The sequence below is a fragment of the Rhea americana genome, unplaced genomic scaffold (genome assembly GCF_003343005.1).
Source record: "Rhea americana isolate MKP2758 unplaced genomic scaffold, rheAme1 scaffold_213, whole genome shotgun sequence".
NCBI lineage: Eukaryota > Metazoa > Chordata > Aves > Rheiformes > Rheidae > Rhea > Rhea americana.
In genome coordinates this window covers 686,500-709,325 of record NW_028186289.1, presented here as the reverse complement: position 1 = coordinate 709,325, position 22,826 = coordinate 686,500, and the positions used below count along the sequence as shown (strand labels likewise).

Below are 22,826 nucleotides of genomic sequence, written 5' to 3'. Positions count from 1 at the left end.
CAGGAGCACACTGGAGGTCGGAGGGGCTCGTGGTTGGGCTGGAGCTGGCACTGCTACAGCATCGCATGACAGGGACTGACGGCCCCAAGCTGGGCCAAAATGGGTGCCTGGACCTTGGCCGGACAGAGGCCACCATGCCTGTATAAAGTATTTTCACAATCCATGCTTCTCTTGATCCATCACCCTAGCATTGATACTGTAATGCAACAGTGAAAGCTCACTGCATAGCATGTGTCTGCTTTCTGGAGCAAGAATGCTATTTCCAGATCTATGGATTTACAACCTTTTATCCAGCACTACTGTTTGTTGTTGTTGTTTTTCCTCCTGTAGGGCAAATTTTTGTGTTTGCTGATTCAGGGAAATAAGGATTTCAGCAGAGATATATGAAGTAGTAAGTCCAGTTTTTCAGGCATTATGCTTGAAGAAAGATGTGAGCCAGATTGAGACAGCAGCAATGGACCACCAATGGGTCTGAGGATGAGCTGAAAGACGTGAGGTAACTTAGTCTGGCATGAGATGTGATATCTTCAAATATGTAAACGTAAACCTGCACAGAGGATAGGAGTAAATGTTTTCCTGTCCCCTTGAAATAACATAGGAAATGATGGCTTTAAATTTGTGGAGGACTGTTCAGGCTGAACATGAGGAAAAGCCTCTATGAGTAAATGATTATAAGTAAGTTGGCAGAACAGATGACCGTGACTGACTGAGGACTCTCCATCACTAATGGCTTTAAAAACAAGTTAGGAAAAAGCCTGTTGCAGATGRCTTCAGTATTGTGGCCCTGCCTTTGGTCATGTAGTCCCTCCTAGCCTTCCTTCTCTTGCCGTGCACGCTGCAAAAGCAGTGTCATTTCATTCACTTTACAGGTGGAAAAGGAGGAGCTTGGAAAAGCACTAAGCCCTAAGCAACTAAAGGTACCTTCAAAGTTCACCCTTGTTAAAGTGCAGGCTGAGCTGGGGGATGGCCAGAGGTCTCCTCCAAAATCCTCTTTTCCCAGCCAGTGAGAGATCTTCTGTGGTCCTAAGAGAGGTCCTCTGTGGTCCTAAGCATAGCCTAAGGTGACTTTATCAAGAGCAGATGCATCGTATTTAGCGCTAGAGCCAAGTATGTGTACCTAGGGCTTTCATGAAGGCAGTTCCATTTCATTATCACAACCAACAGCCAGAAGTTGTCTGACTTCTAAGCCATTAATATACCCATTCACATTTCCCATATTATGAAATAGGTGCATTTTKGCAAAACATGCCGAGAAATGTATTACAAAGGCCACTTCAGGGATGACTTACATTTCTTCTCTTTTTTACTAGGGAAAAAAAAAGTTCCCCAAGCCTTCTGTGCTTGTGAAAGACGGTGCACTGCCAGTTCTGATACCAGCTATCCTCTTATCACAAGAAAGATGCTGCAAAACTCTTCAGATGAGGAGAAAATGAAGCTTTCTGCCCTCAGCTGCCACACAGTTAAAAAGTCTCTCCCTCTGCATTTTTCAGCTCACACGTCTCAGTGGCAATTGGTGCTTCAGCAAGGGCTACATCATCAAAGGGCTGCTGGAAAGACACGTGAGGCTCCCCAAATCCCAGGGGAGATCTGCCTGCTCTCATTCTGCACACTTCTGTTTTCAGTGAGGCACCCTCTCCCATAATTTGAGGTCAACCGGACTACTTTAGCACTTCTAGCTTGTTTCTGGTTCATCTTTTGCGTAGAGCTCTAAAGCTCCCAAGGAGAGAAGAGAAACCACACTGGAAGACGAACGCCTTGCGTGGGCACTGAAAGCTGTTTCTGCTCAACCTGTGTTTCCTCATGAGAAGTAGGTGTCTAAAATCAAAGCATGTTTGTCACTTCCCTCGCTTGCTTATGATGTGAGACCACTGTTTTAGTAAAGCCTGTCCCCAGACTGCAGAGAAGAGGAAGCTGATGGGTCACGGGTTTTTCAGCCTCTGAGCAAGATAACTGGCCTCTGTCTGCATCTGTGGGGTCCCAAACTGGGGAGGTGATAGTGATACTATAACCACAAATTGCGTAAGGTAATTTTTACTCCTCACTTTTCTGTTATGACAGAGGCTGCCACTGTAGTTAAAATACACCACTGTAGTTTTAAATTTGGCTTTCTTGAGAAAATGGAGGGTCTACTGAACCTACCAGTTGTAGCAATGACTAATGCACGAACAAAGGTAGCTATAAGTCGTTTAATTCATTTTTTATTAAATGAAATTGAAGTGACATTTCACAAAGGCTCTGGGCCTCTCTACAGAACTTCTGAAAATGCACAAAAATGAGGCTAAATCCATAATATGAGTTTAGATATTAGATTTCTGGGTAAATCCTAAAAAAAAGGAAGGACAGATGTTAATTAGTAAAGTTAATTAGTAAAAGCCTTCCCTACTTAACCTTCCTTTCCATAATCCAGAAATGATAGAGAGTAGCTAAGTTGCTCCGTGCATACTGGCGACAATCCTATCTTTCTCTTTTACTGAGGCAGAGAGGAGTAGAAGCTAGGGGCTACATGAGCGAACAGAAATTTCATCTGCTAAGCCTCTAAACTGCAGGAAGAAATCTCTGGATAGTGACTTTACGGACTCTCCTGAGCTCCGTTTGAAGAATAGTTATCTGTGAAATGTAAACATCTAGAGGGACTTTTCAGCTGGTGAAAAATGAGAAAGTACCATCGATTTTGATGAAGCTGAATCCTTTTGCATTAGATAAAAATCTGGCTCTTTGTGAACAGAAAGTGAAAATGCTGAGACTTGATAAAATGTGGTCACAAGTCRCAGTCTGGGTCAATGGACACATGTGCATCTGCCTACATAGAGAAATGCTGTGTATGCAGTAGGAGTGCCTTTTAACAGATACTACCCCAACTGAGGGACAAGTAGTCCACAGAAAATAGTATTAACCGCAATTTCAGATGGAAAGAAATAGATAGACTGTTATTACAATGTTAAAGAGATCCCCATTAGCCAGCGTGGTTGAGTTTAGGAAGTGCTGTTTCCCAGACCACTGAGCTTCTTACTGGGATGGCCTGGAGCGTTTGTTAGTTACTGGTGGGTTTTAACCACATACATTATCATAAAGTTCCTTTACGTATACCAGTAATATACTTTTTGAGTATGATTGCCTCCAAATATCTTTCTGCTTTTTGGAGCTGTACTGTGGGTCCTGAGCAAATAATTCAGTGTCCAAAGAAAGGTTTTGTCTCAGCGGCTAAGCTGCTGCGAAGAGCCCAGGACTGATCTTAAGTGGCATCAAAGTAATATTGCGTGCAGCCAGACCAAAACTAGAAAATAATACATATGTGTTAGCTTATCAGGAAAATCTCATTTGAAAAGAGGATTCCTGTTGGTTTACCTCTGAATAATACCAGCTGGATAAAAAATTAGCTGTCACATCACTTGCCTGAGGCAGCAAAGAATTATTCTTGAACTGATTCACARTGATCATTGCAGGCTCTCAGTTAAGCCTAAGTACGTGTCATGACAAGCATATTCTTTGCTCCAAACTTGAGGTGATCAAGTATTTCTCCTCTCAATACATGTCTATGAGACATGTATAATTCTACAAGTTCATTGAAAGATGAACTCCTCTGTCTTGCGTGCTTCGGCTGTTAACAGTCTCTGTTTCCAATATTGATTAACTCCTGTTTCTGTAGTTATATTACAGTAACTGTGGCGGTAATGTTTCCTTCATGAATTTCCAGAGCAGTGTATGTGCACATGAAAAGGGAGAAAGAGGAACAGCAATTTGTGGTTTGAGCTCAGGCTCAATGCTTAAATGCAGTAGTTAGGAAAGTAGAGGGCTTGGTAAGGTCACCTGTGTCAAACTGAAGTGTATCCATGCGGTTGATTCACATGGATGATGTATACCACTGACCCGCGTGGAGAGTAGCAGGGGGCTTATTTGGTTCCTAGGCATTTTCCATTTCAATAGGCAACAGAAATTGCACATGAGTGTGCCCCTGAGGTATTTTTTTTTTTCATGGAAAATAGTAGTTGTCAGTTAAACTCCCACAAAACTGAGAGAGTTCTTCATCTTGCAAGTCCGTCTCTGGCCTGAGGGACACGAGCTGCCACTTACACTGCAAGCTCCACAGCTGACTCTGCCGTCCTCTAGACTCCTGTGGTTCTTGCTGGGGACCCTCTTCTGTGCACCTTTTTGGACCTCCCTCTCCTTTCCTCCGACTTCCTCTGAAATCTGCTCGCTGTCTCATCCCTCGCCACCTACTGTGTGTTGGTTCCTGTCTTTTGCTACCATTTCTGTGGCCTAGTGTTTGTAGATAGTGAATAAGGTAGGGAAATCRAGCTGCGGAGACTGCAGAATGAGGAACCTGGTGAGGGGAGTGGGGTGGGGAGCAGGCCAGGTACGGAAGTTTGCCTCTTCCCTGAACCTATCTGTGCACCCAGTCCGGTGGGGCGACCTAGTTGCAGGACTCAGCTCCGGGCTTGCTTACTCTGCTCCCCACTTAGGACCTGTGGGATATAGGGAGTCCCAGGGAGCATTAGCGCTCACCTGGAGGTCAGAAAGATCCTACCCAGCAGCACGGGGAAAGGCTGGGGTGCAGGGAGCAGGATGCTGGGTGTGGGGCTGCTGAGTCCCAAAGCAGCCTATGTTTCCAACTGTCTCTGCTGCCCCTTTTGCTTCTTGTGTTGAGTCTGCTGCCTAAACTGTGCAGGTAATGCAGTTAACAGTGGTAGGTGCCCACRCTCCTTATGATACATAATAGGGATCAGGATATGGTAGCTATGTGGGAGAAAGTATTGCAAAACAGGTAGATGGAGAAGCAAGGCTTGGCAAACTGTTGCTTGATCTAGCAATGTGGAAAAGTTTATTGTTCACCAGATGCAATCCTGTCTGTCCAACCTTTGAACCCAAGAGCTGGCAAATTAATAAACCTCACTCTAGTATACATATTTTTCAAAATTCCTTATAAGGAGATAAGGTTTTTTAGGGGAAAATTTGGGGAAAGTAAAAACTAGAAAGGTTGGCATGTTTTATTCTCTGTTCAAAGGGCCCCACYCATTCTATACAAGCTTGTAAGAGGTTTATGTGATGTGTGGGTTGCTCAGGAGGGAGCAGCCRGGCAGCGCAGTTACGGGTTCCTCCCTTGCCAGAAAAGCTCACGGGATTGCAGTGAAGGGCAGTCGCGAGCTTTGCTGGCTTTGACAGACCTTCAGCTTCGTGGACTTCACTGTTTTCTTTCCACGTGGCTTTGTGGGTGTACCTGAGAGCAGCGCATCTTTGTAGGTGTTCTTCTGGCTTCCAGTGGGACTATACCTGTACAGCATATTTGTTGCAAAAATAGCAAAAGAAAGTCAAGAATGGAATATTATATAAAATAGGTGGGAAGCCCTGGGGCTATGTCTTAGGAGGGCTGCGCAAGTGCTGTACGTTCCCCACAGACTGAGTCCCAAGCCTGAATGTCTACTTCAATGCACTGCAGTGGCTGTATGGTGTGCAAGGATAACCCTAACCCCAACCCTAGTACCTCCTCATTTCAGTAACGTGCTGAGCCCRTAGGCAGGACAAATCATGAGACTGCACTGGTCCTACTGGTGTCCTGCCCATTTGATAGGTTGTTGCCCTGTAAAATCTGCAGGCCGTCCACTGAGCCTTAACACAGGTGGTGCTAGGTGTGCCATCTCAAATGTCACCTTTGGGTATTGCGAGGTGCAGCAGATGCTTGAGATGAATAGGCAGCTCCTTTGCCGAAACCTTACACAGTCCGCCCGGTCCGCTGGCCGGTTTTACAGCATGGGCGGGAGTAACAACTTCTTTCGTTTCTTTCGAGATGGAGAAAACTGAGTGACACTGTACTTAGCTGAATGGGTTATGTTTGCCTTAAATGGCAGGTGGCTTCAGTGAGCTCCTTCTGTTTCCTTGCTTCAAAAGGCGCAGTCTTTTGATTTGTTTGCTTAAAACAAAAAAAGAGCCTACTGCGGGCTCCTGTGCTTTTCTTCCGTACGCTAGTGCATTTGATGGGTGAGGTACTTCCTGTTTATCTGCAGAAATCTCCCCTTCCAGATCAAATTTGGCTCTCTGGGGAATTCACTCAGCCGAAGTTCTCGGTCTCACTCAGACGAGCCCAGCTTAAGATTTTACTAGCCGTTGCGTTTCTTGGTGGCGCAGTACTTGTTACACCCGTGCTCAGCCCGGTCGCAGGTCTCCAGTGCCAGCGCTCTGTTCTGGGGCAGCTCTGAAGGGACCTGCCAGTGCTTCTGGCTCGCGGGGGCGGCAGAGGGAAAGCGGCACGTGCTCGGTCGTATGCGCCTGGGTGCTGGCTGGGGACTCAGACAAGCCCCCAGCTCCCTTCCTTGCCCTTCTGAGGGACCCCGGACTCTTCCCGATATGTATTGTATCATGGGCAGAGTTTTGCAAAGCATCTTCGAGAGCRGTATTTTTCACCTGTGCTTGCTCTCCAGAAGGAAGGCTTTTTTACTCTATCCCTTCTGCAAGGCTTATGTTCAAGTCCACTCAGGCTCCCTTCATCGAATGGCTGTCCTTGTTTTTCAGTTTAATGCCACTGAGGTAGAAGCTGTTTCAGAGAAACAGTCCGTCCTTATWTTCTAAAAGCTATTTCTAGTCACTGAAAATAGTTTTACCTTTATCAGCTGCACAGTAAATGTAATTAAAGCTCTGTTCCTGAGCCCTAATCATATATAACTTGATCCAAAAGTCTGTGAGTCTCTCTAGTCTGTRACTGTATAAGGCCTGGTCTACTGAAACAAACACAGCCAATTAGACTTTTCTAGGAGATAATTTTCTACTTTAAAAAAAAATAAAAATAAAGACTATCACTGAGTTAATAGACTGATAGCTTATATATTTCCAAAAAACCCAAAGCATATGAACCACTAATGGCCTGAACTTACAGCTTAGTGCAGGAACAGTTACCACACTTTTTTTTTTTTTTTTTCAGCCACAGAAGATAGTATGATTGAGGTCAAAGGCAGGGAGAACTCAGATGTACCATAAGAATAATAAACTATCTGAATTATCAAAATAGCAGGCTGAGTGGGTTTCTTTTAACAGCTGTAGCGTTAGCTGGATTAATACGAACTAAAAATATGACCACAAAGGAGCCAGTCTTTCTTCCATTAACTTAAGTGCAAATCATCCAGTGCGATGTGTGCACCCTGACAACAGCACATCCAGCACATCCAGTACATCCGTCCTTTTCAACTGTGGTCTGAATTTTTAGCAAAATTAAAGACTCTTTATTTGCTACTGTAAACCTCTTGGTGTAAATATTGCTAGGAATAATTTTTTTTAAGACCATTATTTTGCAGGGGCAGATGCATGGTATCCAAGTTGGAGCTGAGTACGTGGTGCAAAAGAAGAGTGTGATTGCTCTTTTCAAACTTCAAATGGCACTTTGGTTCTTACCTCCTTTTTATCTTCTCTCCCACAAACCTGAGTGTGAAGCATAATGACATTTTTGTGCCAGTATTTGGAGGAAGACTTAGGATGGTACAGTTACATGCAYGTGCTTGTGAACAAAAATTTCTGATTTCAGCTGAGGTCTGTCACTGCTCATCATTTGTCATTTCTGTCATTCATCAGAGACAAAAGCAAAATGCAGTGACTTAGCTAATCAATCATCACACCAATAGCAAATCAGAGCACTATATTTCTATATTATCTCAAACTTTATTTTTGTGAAATTTTTGTTAGAGGAAAATAACTCTCTCCCCCTCCTTCCCCTGCAAAAAACAAACAAACAAACAAAAGGATTCACTTGTTTATGATTAGTAATAGGATAAGACATTCATGATATGGTATTTAGAGAACTTCCCAAGGAGATGAGTAAACTGAAATGTAAAACAAWCCTTAGAAGGGTTCCCTTAGCAAAATTCAGGAAACCTCAAAGAAAAATTCTTCAACAAACATTCTTAGCATTTATTTAGGAGAAGGTGAAGCAGCTCAGTATCACCTTCCTCATGGATTCATTTTACATGTTTGCAWCCCGGCAGAACCCTCCCCTTCTCCTCCCCTTTCTCTGTGTTCAAACCCCAGCCAAACGCAGGTCAGACTGGAAGCAGAGTCCTGAACACAGGAAGGATAACGAAGAGAAGTAACGGGAGACAAAGGAACAATGTCCCAGAGGGGAGCTAGACCTGGGACTGCGTGCAAAGTGGGTGACTGGAGAAGTCCTGGGCAGGTCTGTTTTTTACATTAACGGAGGCATATTCAGTAAGTTCATTTTCTACCATTGGCTGCTTTCTCTGGCATTTTTCTGCAGAAGCAGAATGATTTAGTGCAGCGTAAACGAGGACATCTGGGCTTTCAGGTGCAGCTGGGATGGAAGGGGTAGCAGGAGGCTTAGGAGGTGCTGTCCTGTGAGCATCCCGGTGAGGCACATCGTTATAAGTTGCACTGCCATCGGAGAGCTGCCAGAGGCTCACCATGGAGCAGTAGTAAAGTGAGGAGCTTTCGTCTGAATCTTGCGTTGTCCCAGCAGTGTGGTGTGGAGCAGCTGCTGGACCTCTGACCTGCAGAAAACAGAATACAGCGCTGGGCACACTGGGGTGTCACTCATGCTCCTGCTAAAGAAGGGATGTGTAAGAATTTAAATTGCTTGCTCCCTTTAAAACTGCCTCAATAACTAGAGGCATGCTTTTGAGCACAGGTGAAATAGCTCATCCCTGGGCTTTCTACTGATCTTTGAAATAAAGTTAGAAGTCGTTCTTGCCTTTCTGGCCTTTCTCCATTTCCTTTCCCAAACTCAGCCATTTCTTTTCTTTCTTGCTTGATTTCACTTAAGACAAAACTGGTTTATCATCTTGAAAAGCTCTTTTATGCCACTCTTTCAGGCTTTCCCTTCCAAGCTTATTAAGTCTTTCTTATCTTCATCTCCAAACCCCAAACTACCTTTTCCTGACTGTCCCTTTTCTTTCTTTTCCTGATCTTATGGTTTGTCTCCTTTTTGTCTTACTATTCTCCAAATAAATCTCCTTCTCCAAAATCTTCAAATTCCTCTATAAATTCATCTCTCCCTAGGGGAATATTCTTCCGACATCCATTTTCTGGCCACATAAAATATACCTCTTTTAATTTGCTTTTCTCTGACTTGCCCCTGGGTAGCTCTGCAGTCTGTCTGGTGCCCTGTGGTTGCCCCAGCGCTTCCCTCGTGACCCTTAGCGATCAGCTCCGGCCCCATCTTTTGCGTTCTGCCTTCGGCCTGTTTCCTTTCCTGGGACTGCTTGCCAGAACCACGTGAATTCAGGGCAGCCACATACGAAAGCCTTTCTTTCCAATCAGTTGCCTCAGTCTGCGGAGCATTTTCTGTCTTATGCAGCCAGCTGGAATCAGATCCACAGAGGCACTTTAGGTGCTTGAACTCATGTTGAAATGGCACTTACAAATTATCKCATTTCAATAGGAGTTTAGGCACCTAAAGGACCATTTGTGGCAAAAGCCCTGAGTTTCTTCCCTCAGGTCAGCCATGAGGATATCTCCCAGCAGGGAAGCCCTGCTCTCCAGGCACCAAGCAGGTCACTGCTTTTGTCTCTGGTTCTACTCCAAGTTTTATAYTATGCAGAGATGTGTTCTCAGTACACGGTTATGCAGGACATGATGAGGTTTTGCATTACAGCAGTGTTTAAACATACCGGGCTCTCTTGTCTCTGTGTGGTTAACGGAGCTCTCTTTTGCTTTGCTGGGACAAAAACAAAACAAAACAAAAAGACGTTTCAATATACCAGCACTGAGAAGGTGCCTTTCTACACGCAGAGGGAGTATTAATTACTAAAGCAGTCCCTGCCTTATTGAGTGCACCTCAAAGAACTGAAATCTGTTCCCAGTCTGGATTTGGGAAGAGCCATCCTAACAAAAGGTTAAACGCACAGAAAGCTGTATTGGTAGAATGAGTTTCTGTGGTCCTCAGAGCCCCTCTGAATAAAAGCAGAAAAATTCCTACTGACTTTGGGCAAATTTCTCTATATTCAGTGAACTGGTTAGGGGAAAAAAGGCATGGAAAACCTTCAAGCCATCTCATTAGCAAAAGCGATTTTTTTTGGAAGATGAAAATATTTCATTTTCCTAAAATAGAAAACACATAGAATTATAATAGGCAAATGAGCAATCATTTCTCATAAGTTAAGATTTGGGGAACGCTAACTTCCATTCTTAATTTAGAAGATAGTAGCTGTATAAGAGTTCTCTGAAACARGAAAGATTAGTAGCTGGATAGAGTTTGACTGCATTTACAGGGCTAACACACCTACTTACTTATTTGTAACATGATTATTTGCAAGATAGGACAAAAATGTCCAATTGTGATGAAGTATTAATTTTTGATTTGTTTTTAGTTTACTTCTATCACTGTCTCTCTGGAAGGAACAGTATATGGGATAAATTAAATTCTTAAAAAGTCAGTATGGCCACACTTGATAAGAATATCTCAGCAATCAGATGAGGTAATTATTAGAGCATTTTCATAGTGCTTTGAGTGACTTTAAGATGTAAATAGGAGTGGAATCAAACACAGTAGAAAGAGACTGTATGATAAAACTGCTCACCATGGTASCACCTTAGAAACCAAAACATGCATATGAAGATGAGTGGACAACATAGACGCAAGGATAATGCAGCATAAATAATGTGCAATATCTTGTCATTTCCAGATTCTTGGGAATCTTCTGAGATAGTAGTGGTATCTAAAATTGTATTAACATGCATTAGCAYAGAGTAACGTTTGACAAGTGATTTGAGCATTCGGTCTTTCTGATGCAACTTGCTTCTTAATGTAACTAAAGCATTCTCTAAACTAGTATCAGCATGCTGTGAGATTACCATCTCCATGGGTAGATTACCGAGTATTAAGATACTGAAGGAAAAGTTCATGGAAAAATGTAACTGGTGAATGACGCATGGTAGAAGACCAGCTGAAACAAATAAGGRCCAGGATGAGAGCACTGCTCCAAACTGCTATGTATTTCCATTATGACCTTTCTTCCTCTTCTTTTTCCCTAGTCTTTGCACTGCAAACAAAGATGCTTTCTGGCAGATTTGTATCAACTGTGAAAAAAATATAATGGTTGAAAATAGAAATGGGTGCTATTATGAGATATGCATATGGCAGCACTGGACAGATAAATGATGTTAAGAGTCTAACTTTAAAATCTTTTTAAGTTAGACCCTTTTAAGAATTGGACCTTGAGCTTGGTTTTGGATTACATTAGAACCTTGTTAAAAAAAAAAAAAAAGGGAGAGAGAGAGCGAACAAGGCTTCTAAGGGAAGCATATTAGAAGGCAGGAACTGCCCTTGCATCCTGCACATAGGAATGAAAATAGAGGACAAACTGAGAGATGGGAAGAAAGGCAAAGACAGTCATAAGCCTCATTTCTATTACTAAGGTTCTTTTAGGAATAAATTCTTGATGCATGCTTTAGAGATCTGCCGTCTTGTGGTGCACAAAGCATGGACGTTACTCACAGAACAGATCTAGCGGATGAGTGCTAYATGGGCTTGYGTAGTTGTCCACAATGGTTGCATTGTGAACAATAATCATGAGCAAAAGCCTAACGCTTTGTAAGTATAACCTGTATTTATCACTGGGATATTAAAGAGTGTATGTAAAATCAGCAGGGTGGTTTATACTGCCAGGAGGTGATTTGATTGGCTTTTTCTCTTTTATGCTGGGTGCTGGAGAGTTGTAGGCTTGAAAACTCTGACCCCCTGAGAGACTGTATTTTGTTCAGGTGGGAAATATGCAATAGCAGTTTAGCAATGCATTTAGATTTGTCTTGAATACACAAAACAATTCAACCAGAAATTCATATCAATACTCATTAGTTCCCTTCTCTTAAAGAGGAAATAAGAATCACAACTTACTTTCTGTTGAACCTKTCATAATGTTTGCAGGCTTTTCTGAAAGATAAAAACAAGACAGGGAAATTAAATGGCAGCCTGACATTCTGCACCACATTTGTAGTTTCCATACCACATACTGAAGTCTTCACAAGTCTCTGCTTTGATCGGGGAATGGAGGACGGAACAAAATGCAAAAAGCAAAGGGTAGTTTTGAGGAGAGAGGCAGCGGAAATGAAGTGTTGCTCTCCCACTGCTAGCAGAGTAATTCTGTATTTGAAATCTCTTTGGCATTCAGATAAACTGATAAGCAGAACACATAACTGTCAGAAGGAGATGCATCCCACCACTTTTTCATCGTACGGTATTTGTGATTATACTGTTCAGGGATCTGTGCCATTCTTCTCACGCCAAAAAGCTTGCATCATATGATTTGGGCATGTATTCTGTCTGCTAGCATGTTAYAGCCTTATGTTTTGATGTTGCTCCCTCTGCTGCAACATTTCCTGTGCCAATGAACAGGGTTTTTGAGCCCATTAGCTTGCTGGGGAAGAACTGGCAGCAGAACAACCTTGTAACTGCGCTGCTAAGAGTCCCATGGACACTATGACCGCTCAGATCACTTCCTAGCTGCAGAGCAACACTGTGGAGGGCAGACATGGCTTGCCATAATACAGACTTGGCCTCTCAACTGCCTAAGTTAACACGAGGGCCTTACTTGCCTTTAACTCCTTAAGGTCATTTAAGATTATTGGGAGATTTCTTGCTGTTGGTGTACRAAATTATACTTTCTTTCTGTTTGTAGCAGAAGAGATCATTCTCAAATGAGGCTTGAATTGCTTTCTTCTCTTTACTGTTATGTGGCCTTATCAGCTGTTAATACATGACCCTTTGGGTCCAGTCTAGTCTGTATGGCATATAAACACAGTGACCTTCCGCAGTCTTTCTTTGTTCTAATTTATAAATTTTATTATCAGAAAATCCACTAATACCTGTTCAGTAGTAGTGGCTTTCCTTTTCTGTTCCAGATCCTCCTTTTATTTATTTAATTTCTTCTTTCCTTTTCCCAGTACCAAGGAAGCAAGGTAGTAACTGAAGCATGAAGAAGATGGTGGGTACCAGCACAACTGGGTGCAGACTAGTGCCCTGGCACTGGAAAAARCATGTTTGGAGAGGCCACCTTCTCGCATGCACGAGTTTTTCAGTATATGGAATTCATATGTTTAAAAGRGGCCTTAAATTCGTATTAAAGGGGCCTCACCTTCAACAATAACCCTTATTCCATGGCTCTCACTGGACAAGGTGCCCACTGTTGCTCGACAACGGTAAGTTCCACTATCATTATGATGAATTGAGAAGAACTCCAGAATAAACTTCTTACTGGTCTTCCATTCGACTTTGCTTTCTTTCAGCAGCACGCATTCATTCCCTTCTATCTTGCACCACTGCATGACTGGCCTCTCCTTGCAGTAATGAACTGGGCAGTATATAACCAAAGAGTTCCCAAGATAACTTTTGTACTGGGAGTTTCTTTTAACTTGAATTTCAGCTGGACAATCAGTGGCATCAAATCCTAGAACAGAAGAAAAACATGAAAAGAATTTTAAGGTTTTGTTTTTCTGCTATACGCTCTCCACRACACTAATCACAGTCTTTTCTCTTGCATTGCTTGAGACTTCCCTTGACTACTTTCAGGAGATCTTACACAGCCAATAATGTCTGCTAACTATTGTTTCTTTCATTTTAAGGAGATTGTTAAAAGGCACTTTCTCACTCTGATAGGAAATTTTCTTCCCCCCCCCCTTTTTTTCCTGTATCTCAGCCAAGTTTGGAATCAAATAGTTTAGAGAAAAAAATATGTAAAATACACATGGCAGGATTTTCTGTGTCATCCTTTTCACAGACCTTTTCTTTTACTTTTAGATTTATTTCAGATCATTGTTTTCCTCTTGGTAATTTACAGAAGGAAAGACTGCTCTTCAGTAGACATCTGTTGTAACTGGAATAATGAAGAGAATTATATTTCGTGAAAATACACCTTATCTTTATTTTTTGTTTCTCTGTAGTTTTGTTGAACTCGGTGTTCCGGTAAGGTATTGTATACCACCTTAACTCTGGGTCTTGGTATTGAATGTTCCGACCTTTTCTTAAAGATTCTTTTGTCTTGTGGTCCTTGATTTCTCTGGCTAAATAAAATTAATGAAAACTATGTGATACTGAAGTGCTCCCTACTTCCCTACACTGTCAAAGTCTAAAGAAAAAGATCTTAGATATACCTGTATCTTCTGTCTGATGGAAGGGAGTAGGAAAAAAATTGATAAAATCTGTTCAAGTAAAGTTTTGTAGGTAGAAGAAATGTATTTTGGAGGAGAGAACAGAGCAGAGAGGGGAAGGGTCTATCTGTCAGGAGCCTCTGGGCTCCAGGGCAGCCAGTACACATAAGTTGTGAGACTGAATGTCTCAGGCATACTATCTCAGCTRCAGAGTCAGCCAGGATTTCTTATGCATGCGTATAGCATTTCTTGTGAATACATGGGTAATATATTCAGGAACCTGAGATGGCCAGACCATAAATTTCCATACAGATAACCTCTAATTTGCAAGCCTTTCCTCAACAGCTTTCCTACTATTCTACACCATAAATAATTTTGTGTGTTCATCGCCGTCATTACAGCAGACCTAACACTTTACTATGTTGATTTTTTTGTTTACTTTCTTAAAGTGACTTCAGCAACACATGTTTATAAATTAGATGGTATTGATCTGCATATAACCTATAATTCTTTAATATTGTTCTAATCTTGCCAAATCAAATATGCCTGAACTAACTTGATAATAGGGAAGAGATCATTCATCGTAAGGGTGAGATCTGTATGCCACTGAGGAAGCAAGAAACTCTGATCTGTGATACCTCAGGGCCGTAGAGAAACTCATCTGCTCACAGGACTTGGATGCAGAAGTGTTTGCTTCCAGGGGTCCAAATCTGAGATCTTAAACGATAGTTTGTTGAGACTCCCCTACTGCTCTGACCATCAGCCCGTTCTGCTCAGACCTATGGGGTCCCTACAAAGAACGTAAGGGAGCAATTAGGCAACAGCGACAGGGCTCTGGAAGCAGGTGGGCTGGGACCAGGAGCTCAAGGGCATTCTCATTGTATCTTCTGTGCTCACATGTGCCAAGGGCCAGTTAGGGACAGGTGCTTATGATTTCCCTCATCTGAGGTGGATGGCAGTTCTAGAAGGCTRTTGGATTCTTCAAATATGGTAGGGTGGTGTGTGAAATCTGTTCCTTTAGGGGAGGAAAAAAAAGGAAAGAGCATTTTTGTGTACTAGCTTTCTCTAAGTCCAGGTGGCTTTAAGTGACAATCAATGAGGGGTGAGTAGTGAAAGTACAGAGGTAAGCCATTTGGACAGGGATTTTAAAATTAATCTTTGGTGAGAGGGAAATAGAGAAAATTCAGGTGTTTTGATGAAGGTCAGAAGATGACCAGGGTGAATGAAAATAGCTCTTAGTACAATGTATTTTTATTGACAGAGGAAGTGTGGATAATAAACAAGTAGAACTAGAAACCTTAATACTTTCAGTACCCTTCAGAGCAAAAGGGGAACAACAGAATAAAAACAATCAGACTTGGCAGGGAAAGCTTCAGTAAGTTTAGAAAACTGGAAGTTAACTCATGAAATGTAAGTACGAGGAAAAGGAGGTAAACAGAGCTGGTGGTTCATCCTGTAACGGATAGAAGGAGTGTAAGCATTAACTATCTCTGCTACAGAAGTGTAGTAAAAGACCTGCTTGAACGAGCTACAGAAGCATAGTAAAAGACTAGCTTGACCATCCTGAATAGGATGGCTCTGAAGTGCATGTTTTAGGTGTGAAGCAGGAGCACTTATCTGTCACTTACACCTTGCCATTTCTGGAGGGAAGGAAAAAAAAAAAAAAAAAAAAAAGTGTGGTTTGGTTTCAGGCAAGTAGGTCATAATGATTTAAGTCATACTGCAGTAGCAGCATGTGGCTAGCAACAGTCTGAAAATGGAAACAAAGAACTAATTAGAAAGCAGAGATTTAACGTATTTGAGCAATGACTGTTATGGGAAATAAATCTTCAGAAAGTATCTGTTTTGCTCAGATTTTGCCTTGATTGCAGCCTTCTTTCAGGTATAATTCCATATTGCAGGTATTTTTAGAAGGATGTGCAGGTCTCTGCAGAAGTGGCTTTTATTTATTTAATTTTTTTTGATACTGTAAAACACTTGATGTCCTTCATCTAAGTACTTTACCACATAGCTTTAATTTTTTCAGAATTCTTTTTAGAAAAGAAGTTTTCTGGAAGTCCAAAAAACCTGGTTTCTCTCCAAGTTTTGAAACAGATTTCAGTGACGCTCTTTCTTTCATTCAGCATTATTATTGAGGGCAACAAAACAAAATTGTTGTACCTCTTTCATTCTTATATTTTGCAAATTAGTATTTCATTCTCTAATTTGAAGCTTAGCTCTGCTAATGAACTCCACAACCAGTGCAAAGGGCCTGTCTGCAGACTTCATTGCAGGCTTAAGCTTTTCAGTGCAGGGATATCATCTTTTTCCTTGTTTTCAAGTCACCTGGTACTTTTATGACAAGCTACAAATCACTGTCAGTCTTGGAAGAATCATCTGAACACATTTAGCAAATTATGGGCATCTACTTGGAACAGAGCACTAACCCCCATGATAAATTCTGACTGACATTAGATATGCAGGAAACTAGGAAGGAAAATATGCTAGTCAGTGTGAGGTAGCACTCTGAAGGGTGTTTGTCTTGCACTGGTCAGTGCAACCTAGACCAGCATCCGGTGGCAGAGCCTCGCAGAGTGAGGCAGCTGGGTGGCAGTGGACGTACAGGACGGTATGAACTGTCCCCCATCCATACCATGAGTGGAGGTATAGACGCTTCTGGAGCAGAAGCCTTACTTAGGTCTGGATATGCTTCTAGAGTAGTTTTTGTGTAATCCTTGTTCTTTAGATGAAAGACCTAAATAGAGCAGGTGCAAYGTACTCAGACTGATACCGCAGCAACAAATTTCCCTCCCTAACTTCATTGGTAGTAGTGTAGTAGTGCAGGAAGTTTTAAGTTTTTTTAAAAAAAAAAAAAAGAAAAGAAAAGAAAATCCATCCATCGGGGCTGAGATTACCCATATGATTTTTGATTACATAGTATGTTTTCAAGAGAGTTGGAATARTATATGCTAATTTGTTTCTCAGGTGAGTATAAATAATGTGTCTCCCCCCCCTTTTTTTCAAGAACCTGTGCCAATATGTGCCACAGTTTTGCTCCTTCATCTTCAGTGATTATTCACCTTATGAGTATTTCCAATATAATCAGGTTTGGTAAAATGATAAGAAGTTACCAAAGTAGAACTGATCCCCTGCTATCTAGCGAGCCTGAGTCCAATGTCCCTCACTTTCTCTGAGAGGTTACCTATAGTGTATATCATGGAGTTTTGGGACCTGCATGCGTGAAAACTTTCACTGTGCTTGCTGCTTAACCCAGTGTTATCCCTGCCTGCCCGTGACATCTGCGCAGTAGAGTCCTCCTGTGTAGCTGACCCTCAGAGGCTGTTTCAGATGGAAGTCTGCTTGGCACTGACTCATACACTGGTGATTCTAGCCTTCATTTCCAGCTGCTGATACAGGTGAAAGTGTTTAGCTGCCTGCTGTCTATCAGCCCTAGCATATAAATCCTCTGTAGGTTTTATCCTCAAAACTGAGAAGGTTGAGGTTAGTGCATTTTGAAACTGCCTTCTGCCCTGTCTTCCCCTTTCCAGGATTCCTGTCTCCCTCACCCCCAACATTTAGCTTACTGAATATTGCCTTAAATTTCTTAGTTATTGATTGTGGACCCCTTGGAAGCAGTCTGTGGGTGCTAGGTAAATGCAGTCATTTTATTTGGTGATTTTTTTTTCTCCCTATCTGTCAAATATAATAATCTTTTCAAATTGCTAAGAGCTATGAAAACTACTGATTGTCTTTGAGCATGTATGAAAAAGTTGTTCTATCTGCAGAACCCCCAAAAGAGCCTTCTTTGCAGAGAATTAAACCAATGGTGCTTTAAGCTGCCTAYGTTACTTCGTCCTGTTTATAACTTGTTACAAAATAATGATCAAAGCAGGAAAAAATAATTATAGTTGCTTTTGCATGCTTTTGCGATCTAGTGACYGGTGGCTAGATGACTTGTTATTTTTTACAATTCTTACTAGGAACAAACCTAGTACTTGGTTACCATTTATTAGTCTGTGTAATGAAACTTGAGAACCCTGTAGAATAAATAATATTACCAGAAGAGAAGTGAATAAGAGCTAGAAAACACTTTTTTCAGGCTTTGGCAAACTCTTAGTTTGAACTACTTTGAAGTACAAAAACTAAAAACTTGGGACAGAGGAAACTTACAATCTATCTTTCTTCCCTCATCAGTTCAATGCTGGTGTTCATAATGAATGTGCTGTGAATTTCTCACTACCTTCTCCCAGATCACATTCAACTTGGCAAAAGATCTTAMGTGGATAAAAAGCATTTAAAAATTAATTTATAAAAAGAGATTTGGAGCCCTCTTTATACAGAAYACAAATACTTAAGGGAAACTTAAAAATATCTTTCACAGGTTTCCTGTAAGGACTCTTCAGCAGTAACAGATGTCAGAGCTGAAGATCTGGAGGTTTAAATTCTAGAATAAACCATGATGCCCTAGACAACGAGGGGAATCTTTTAATAAGAAAATGGAAGGCACATGGGGAGAGAGAACCTTTTGTGTTCTGCTGCTGGTGGGTGTTAGAATGAGGGACATGCTCCACAAACTTCCACTGTTGACCGAGCTTGAACGTGGTCTGGCATACRTTTCCTCTGACAACGTATTTTAATTTTTCCTGTCTGTTGCCCGCTGTAGCTTAGGAGAAGTCAATATTAGGGGCGTTATTGGTGGCCAGCTATATTCTGTGCGTGCAAGCACGTTCTGGGATGAATATAATTATGCTTTTCGTAACACTCTTGGAAACTGAGGCCTGAAAGTAAGACCTACCTCAGGATGATAAAGCAAGGCTTGAGTTTTCAATATATTACGTACAGGTGGTCATGATCAGGATTTCTGTGGGGTTTTCAAGAGGATAAAAGTGGAAGTTTTATCTAGCAGCTTCAAATTTACAGTCCTCAGTAAGTTTGACTAAAAGCAAGTTTTCTTTTAAATAAACTGAGCCTATTTCTGGATAGGCTGCACTGGTTCCTGAAGGCTGGGAAATTTTTCTGTGATGTGCTTCGCTAGGATAGCTGTTCAAATGAAAGTACGTATTCTAGAACTCAAGCAATAGAGAAATACCCATGACAATACTTTTTTTTATTACTAAAAAAAMCCCCATTTTTTGAAGTTTATCTCATTGTTTTATGCTCTGGAGAAAATATACTCATGACATGATTCACTAAGCAAATGGAACGAGGCTGACGCAGATGGCTTTGCCTTCATCTATCTCAACTCGTTAGTAGAAAAATAATAGCTAAAAAAAAAWGAGTCTTCTGATCTTTAAATTTAAAGAGGTGTATCATTCACACCTGATCATCTAAGAACTCAAAAAATCCCCAGTGAACTAAGACTTGCTAATTGAAACTTCAGAGGCAATTTTTTTTTTTAATTTTTTCTCCCATATTAAAAGGGAACAAGGGTTAGAATTCAAGTGATAGGTATGATTTCCCCAAGGTAAATAATGGCTGAGGTATAAAATTTCAATTAGTCATGAAAAATAAATGACTACAGTTAGTCTTGAATCCTACTTTTCTGTCTATGAACAGTGAAGTGCTAGCAATGGCTTTAGCTCAGCTGCAACATTCCTTGAAGTTTCTAATCGGATTAATGCACTTTCTGGTTTATTTTTTGTCCTATAATTTATTTGGAGGTTCAAGTTTAGTCCTAACATCTTCATGACTCTTAACTTTAGGGAGGGAAGGGAGAAAAAGAGAGAGAAAAAAGGTATGGGGGGGAAAATTTAATGGAAAAATATGTTTCCCCCTTGAATTTAGGGAGGTGTATTTAGAAAAAGAAGCACTAAAGATGCTCGTTCTAGTGATGCCTGGATATAGGCTTTTTTTGGACTGTTTTTGGTCTCAGAGAAACCTTTGAGAGTTTTCTCTTAGTCATTCAACATACTCATATCGTAACTTGATTTTTTTTTTTCCTAAAGAAAGCCATTTTTGTTAACAGAACTTTATCTTTGGTTCTTAYCACTTAATTTTTCTCATCTTTTATTAAAGATGCAGCAGTGTGGCATACATATTTGCTTTGGATTGTGTACAGTGAAGGGTTTGCTTTTCTTTTGCCTCCGGCAGTGGTAGCRGTTGTAAGCCGGCTTGCTTGCTGAGGTAGCTGATGGTTACGTCATTTGTTGCARCTACTTGAGGATGAAAGCTGTGATAGTGCAGAAAACGGGTGCCTTTATGTTTTGATGGTTGAAACCCGACTTCTTTTATTTATATGAATATTAGAATTTGTAGACTATCTGACAACAAGGTGTGATAGAAAAGGTGTTATTTGAACTATGTTCACCATAAATCTGCCTGCATGCACATATCTGTAGTGATTRGCTGGGGTTTCTTTGAGTGAGGTCCACTGCTTTTTATTTTCATCAATATTAACACAACACAAAACACCTAGTTTCCTTTATGTACGTTGTCCAGATGGCAACAACAACCGTTTGTCAGGCTAGGGGGAAACTACCTCTTTTTGCATGTTATAAAGGAGACAAGGTTTCACTGGGCTGAAAATATATTCATAATAGCAAAGGGAAGTCCGTTTGCTTGTAATACCTTAAATGTATTTGGTCTCCTTCCCTAATTTAGCAAAGATTTGACTGTTATTAACTCCTTGTGCAAAATTTGTGAGTGGTCAGCTTGAGTTTCTGGTAGGAGTTGAGAAACTTTGTGTAAACTGGCATCATGCAAAGCTTAAGCAGCTTGGCTTCAACTTCCAGTTTACTTCTAAGCAAAGTAAAAAACATGCAAGTTTGAAAAGTTTATGGCTAAAATATAAATRCATTAAAAATACAGATACTTAAACCAAGATTCTGTAAAGACTGRCTTGCAAAGTTTTTCTCTCTGTAATATGCCTAAAAATATGATACTGATATTTGCAGTTATTATGTGAATAGAGGAAGAAATTGTTCTCACAGGGCCTCAGGTACTTTTGATGTAGATCAAGGGATAAAACTCAGTGAAATAGATTATGCTCTTTGTAAACCAGATAGATATTGTGAGCATCATGGTAGAAATGATTTTTGTGTCTGAAGAGCAGGGTCTAGAAACCTGGCAGATGAGTTTGTGTTGGTGATTTGTACTAGATAACACAGACAGGTGATGAGGGAGGGACTAACAAAACAGACACAATGAAGTTGCAAGAAGTTAACTGCTGTTTCTTTTAAGATGACAACCGACTTCCAGCAAGGTATGAAGGAAGTTATCAGCTCTGGATACACCTCCTTGAGAGGGATCAGTCATTTGAAATCCCAGTGTGAAGCGGTTCAGCCTGAGTTCCGATTACACCATCATTAAAAACAGCTGCATCTAATTGACCCAGGGAATTCGTGTCTCTTAAACCCAAAGTTTGGGGTTCCYTGCCCAGGCAGGAGCACTGAAAGTTCATTTAACCTTTCCTATAGTATCRGCAAGGTGTTCTATTCATCCAAACAAGGGGCGTGCAAGGTGCTATATGTTATTAGTGTTATTCATGCATGTTTAACTAAGAYTCACGTTCCCCATTCCAATCAATTGTTTGTGTAACCTTAGTGGTATCTTATAACAAATGTTACTTTTATAATTTATCAGTTGATGTACCTAAAATGAATCAACAGCAGCTGAGCATATCCATCTCTCCGTAGCTATCATCCCTTCTGTGTGACCACCTTCCACTTTTAAAATGAACATTTATGGCTCCTGCATGAGAATAGCATGGAAGAACTTGAATCAAAACAATCTCCATTGTAAAATCAATATAGGAGTGAACTGGACACAGTATAGCCCTCGTATCAATCTGAGCTAGGAGAACCTGTCTATTTAAAAACTGTGGAKTTTCAAAGTTGAAAGTGGGATGAAAAATAGACTATGTTAAGCTAAATGATTGAAGGGGTGCTAAATGATCTGGTAAGGACACTTCGATTGTAAAGTAGATCCAATTTGGAGCTRGCAGAATTCCTGGATTTCAAGCAGAAGCTTGAAAACCCCTGAAGGCAGAGCCTTTGGCTACAGAGTAAGATGTGTTTTGTCCCCAAGTACTAGAGTTTTGGTCTAGAGAGCAACCTAATATTTCCCAATTACTGTCATTATCATCTTATTATCATTTCAGAGACTCCTGATTTGATTAAAAAGATAGATTATCTCCAAAGTACGTTAAGCGTTCCTTTGGCTTGTGTTCCCTCAACCCTCCATTTTTAGTCACTAAAGACAGGTTTCAAAACCGCATCTTACCGTAAACCTGATAGTTGCTCTGAGCCAGCGTTACTAGAAGGATGTGTGGCAAAATCCTTTTCAGAAACATGACTGGAGGACCCTTCATTTGCTGGACATGGTACAGATGGGAGAGGTTCCCGCGAGCTGAAGAAGTGCAGTTTGGATGGCCCCTTACATCCTGTTAGGTTTTACCCATGGTGCATGTCTGAGCCAATTCCCTTCTCTAGTTCCTTCAGTGAAGAAGGCGCAGAAAGGGGTGGGGAAGCAATATATTATGCAAAAATCAGATGGGTTACTCGGTAGTCTTTTTGTGGTTAAAACACGAACCACTTAATCATTTCACATCTCTGAACTGCTTTGCAGTTTGAGGCAAAGCATCTCTTTCAGCCTCCTCTGGCTCCCTTTACAGTGCAACAAGCACAGCTGCATTTTTTTTTCTTAAGGTACTCCTACAATTGAAATTTCAGTTCACAAGCAGCAATACACCAGTGTTACACAAAATACTGTTTTACCTTTTTTCTCTTGCGTTACTTGAATTCAAATTTAATTTCAAATAATATTTTTTTAAA

General features: G+C 41.1%; 2 protein-coding genes across 5 annotated transcripts in view; one reads left to right on the top strand and one right to left on the bottom strand.

Moving 5' to 3' along the window:
* CD200 (CD200 molecule) overlaps window positions 1-14,024 on the top strand; it is a 51,968-nt gene extending 37,944 nt beyond the window's left edge. For 3 of the 4 annotated variants that reach the window (XR_014895839.1, XR_014895838.1, XR_014895840.1), the window contains 2 exons: window positions 12,874-13,128; window positions 13,727-14,024. Coding sequence is in view for 1 of the 4 variants with exons in the window: in XM_085304918.1 (XP_085161044.1) it covers window positions 1,311-1,433 (123 nt within the window). In the remaining 3 variants the exon portion in view is untranslated. Of the gene's footprint in view, window positions 1-1,310; window positions 1,694-12,873; window positions 13,129-13,726 lie in introns of those variants that run through there. The other variant, XM_085304918.1, reaches the window with a different exon arrangement.
* BTLA (B and T lymphocyte associated) lies at window positions 8,076-22,373 on the bottom strand. Its single transcript, XM_085304915.1, has 6 exons — window positions 22,276-22,373; window positions 13,065-13,376; window positions 11,828-11,863; window positions 10,512-10,649; window positions 9,603-9,649; window positions 8,076-8,483 (listed from the first exon to the last, which is right to left on the bottom strand). Exons 1-6 carry the CDS (start codon window positions 22,361-22,363, stop codon window positions 8,103-8,105), a joined length of 1,002 nt encoding a protein of 333 aa, XP_085161041.1. The 5' UTR covers window positions 22,364-22,373; the 3' UTR covers window positions 8,076-8,102.
* Between the last annotated feature and the right edge of the window lie 453 nt (window positions 22,374-22,826).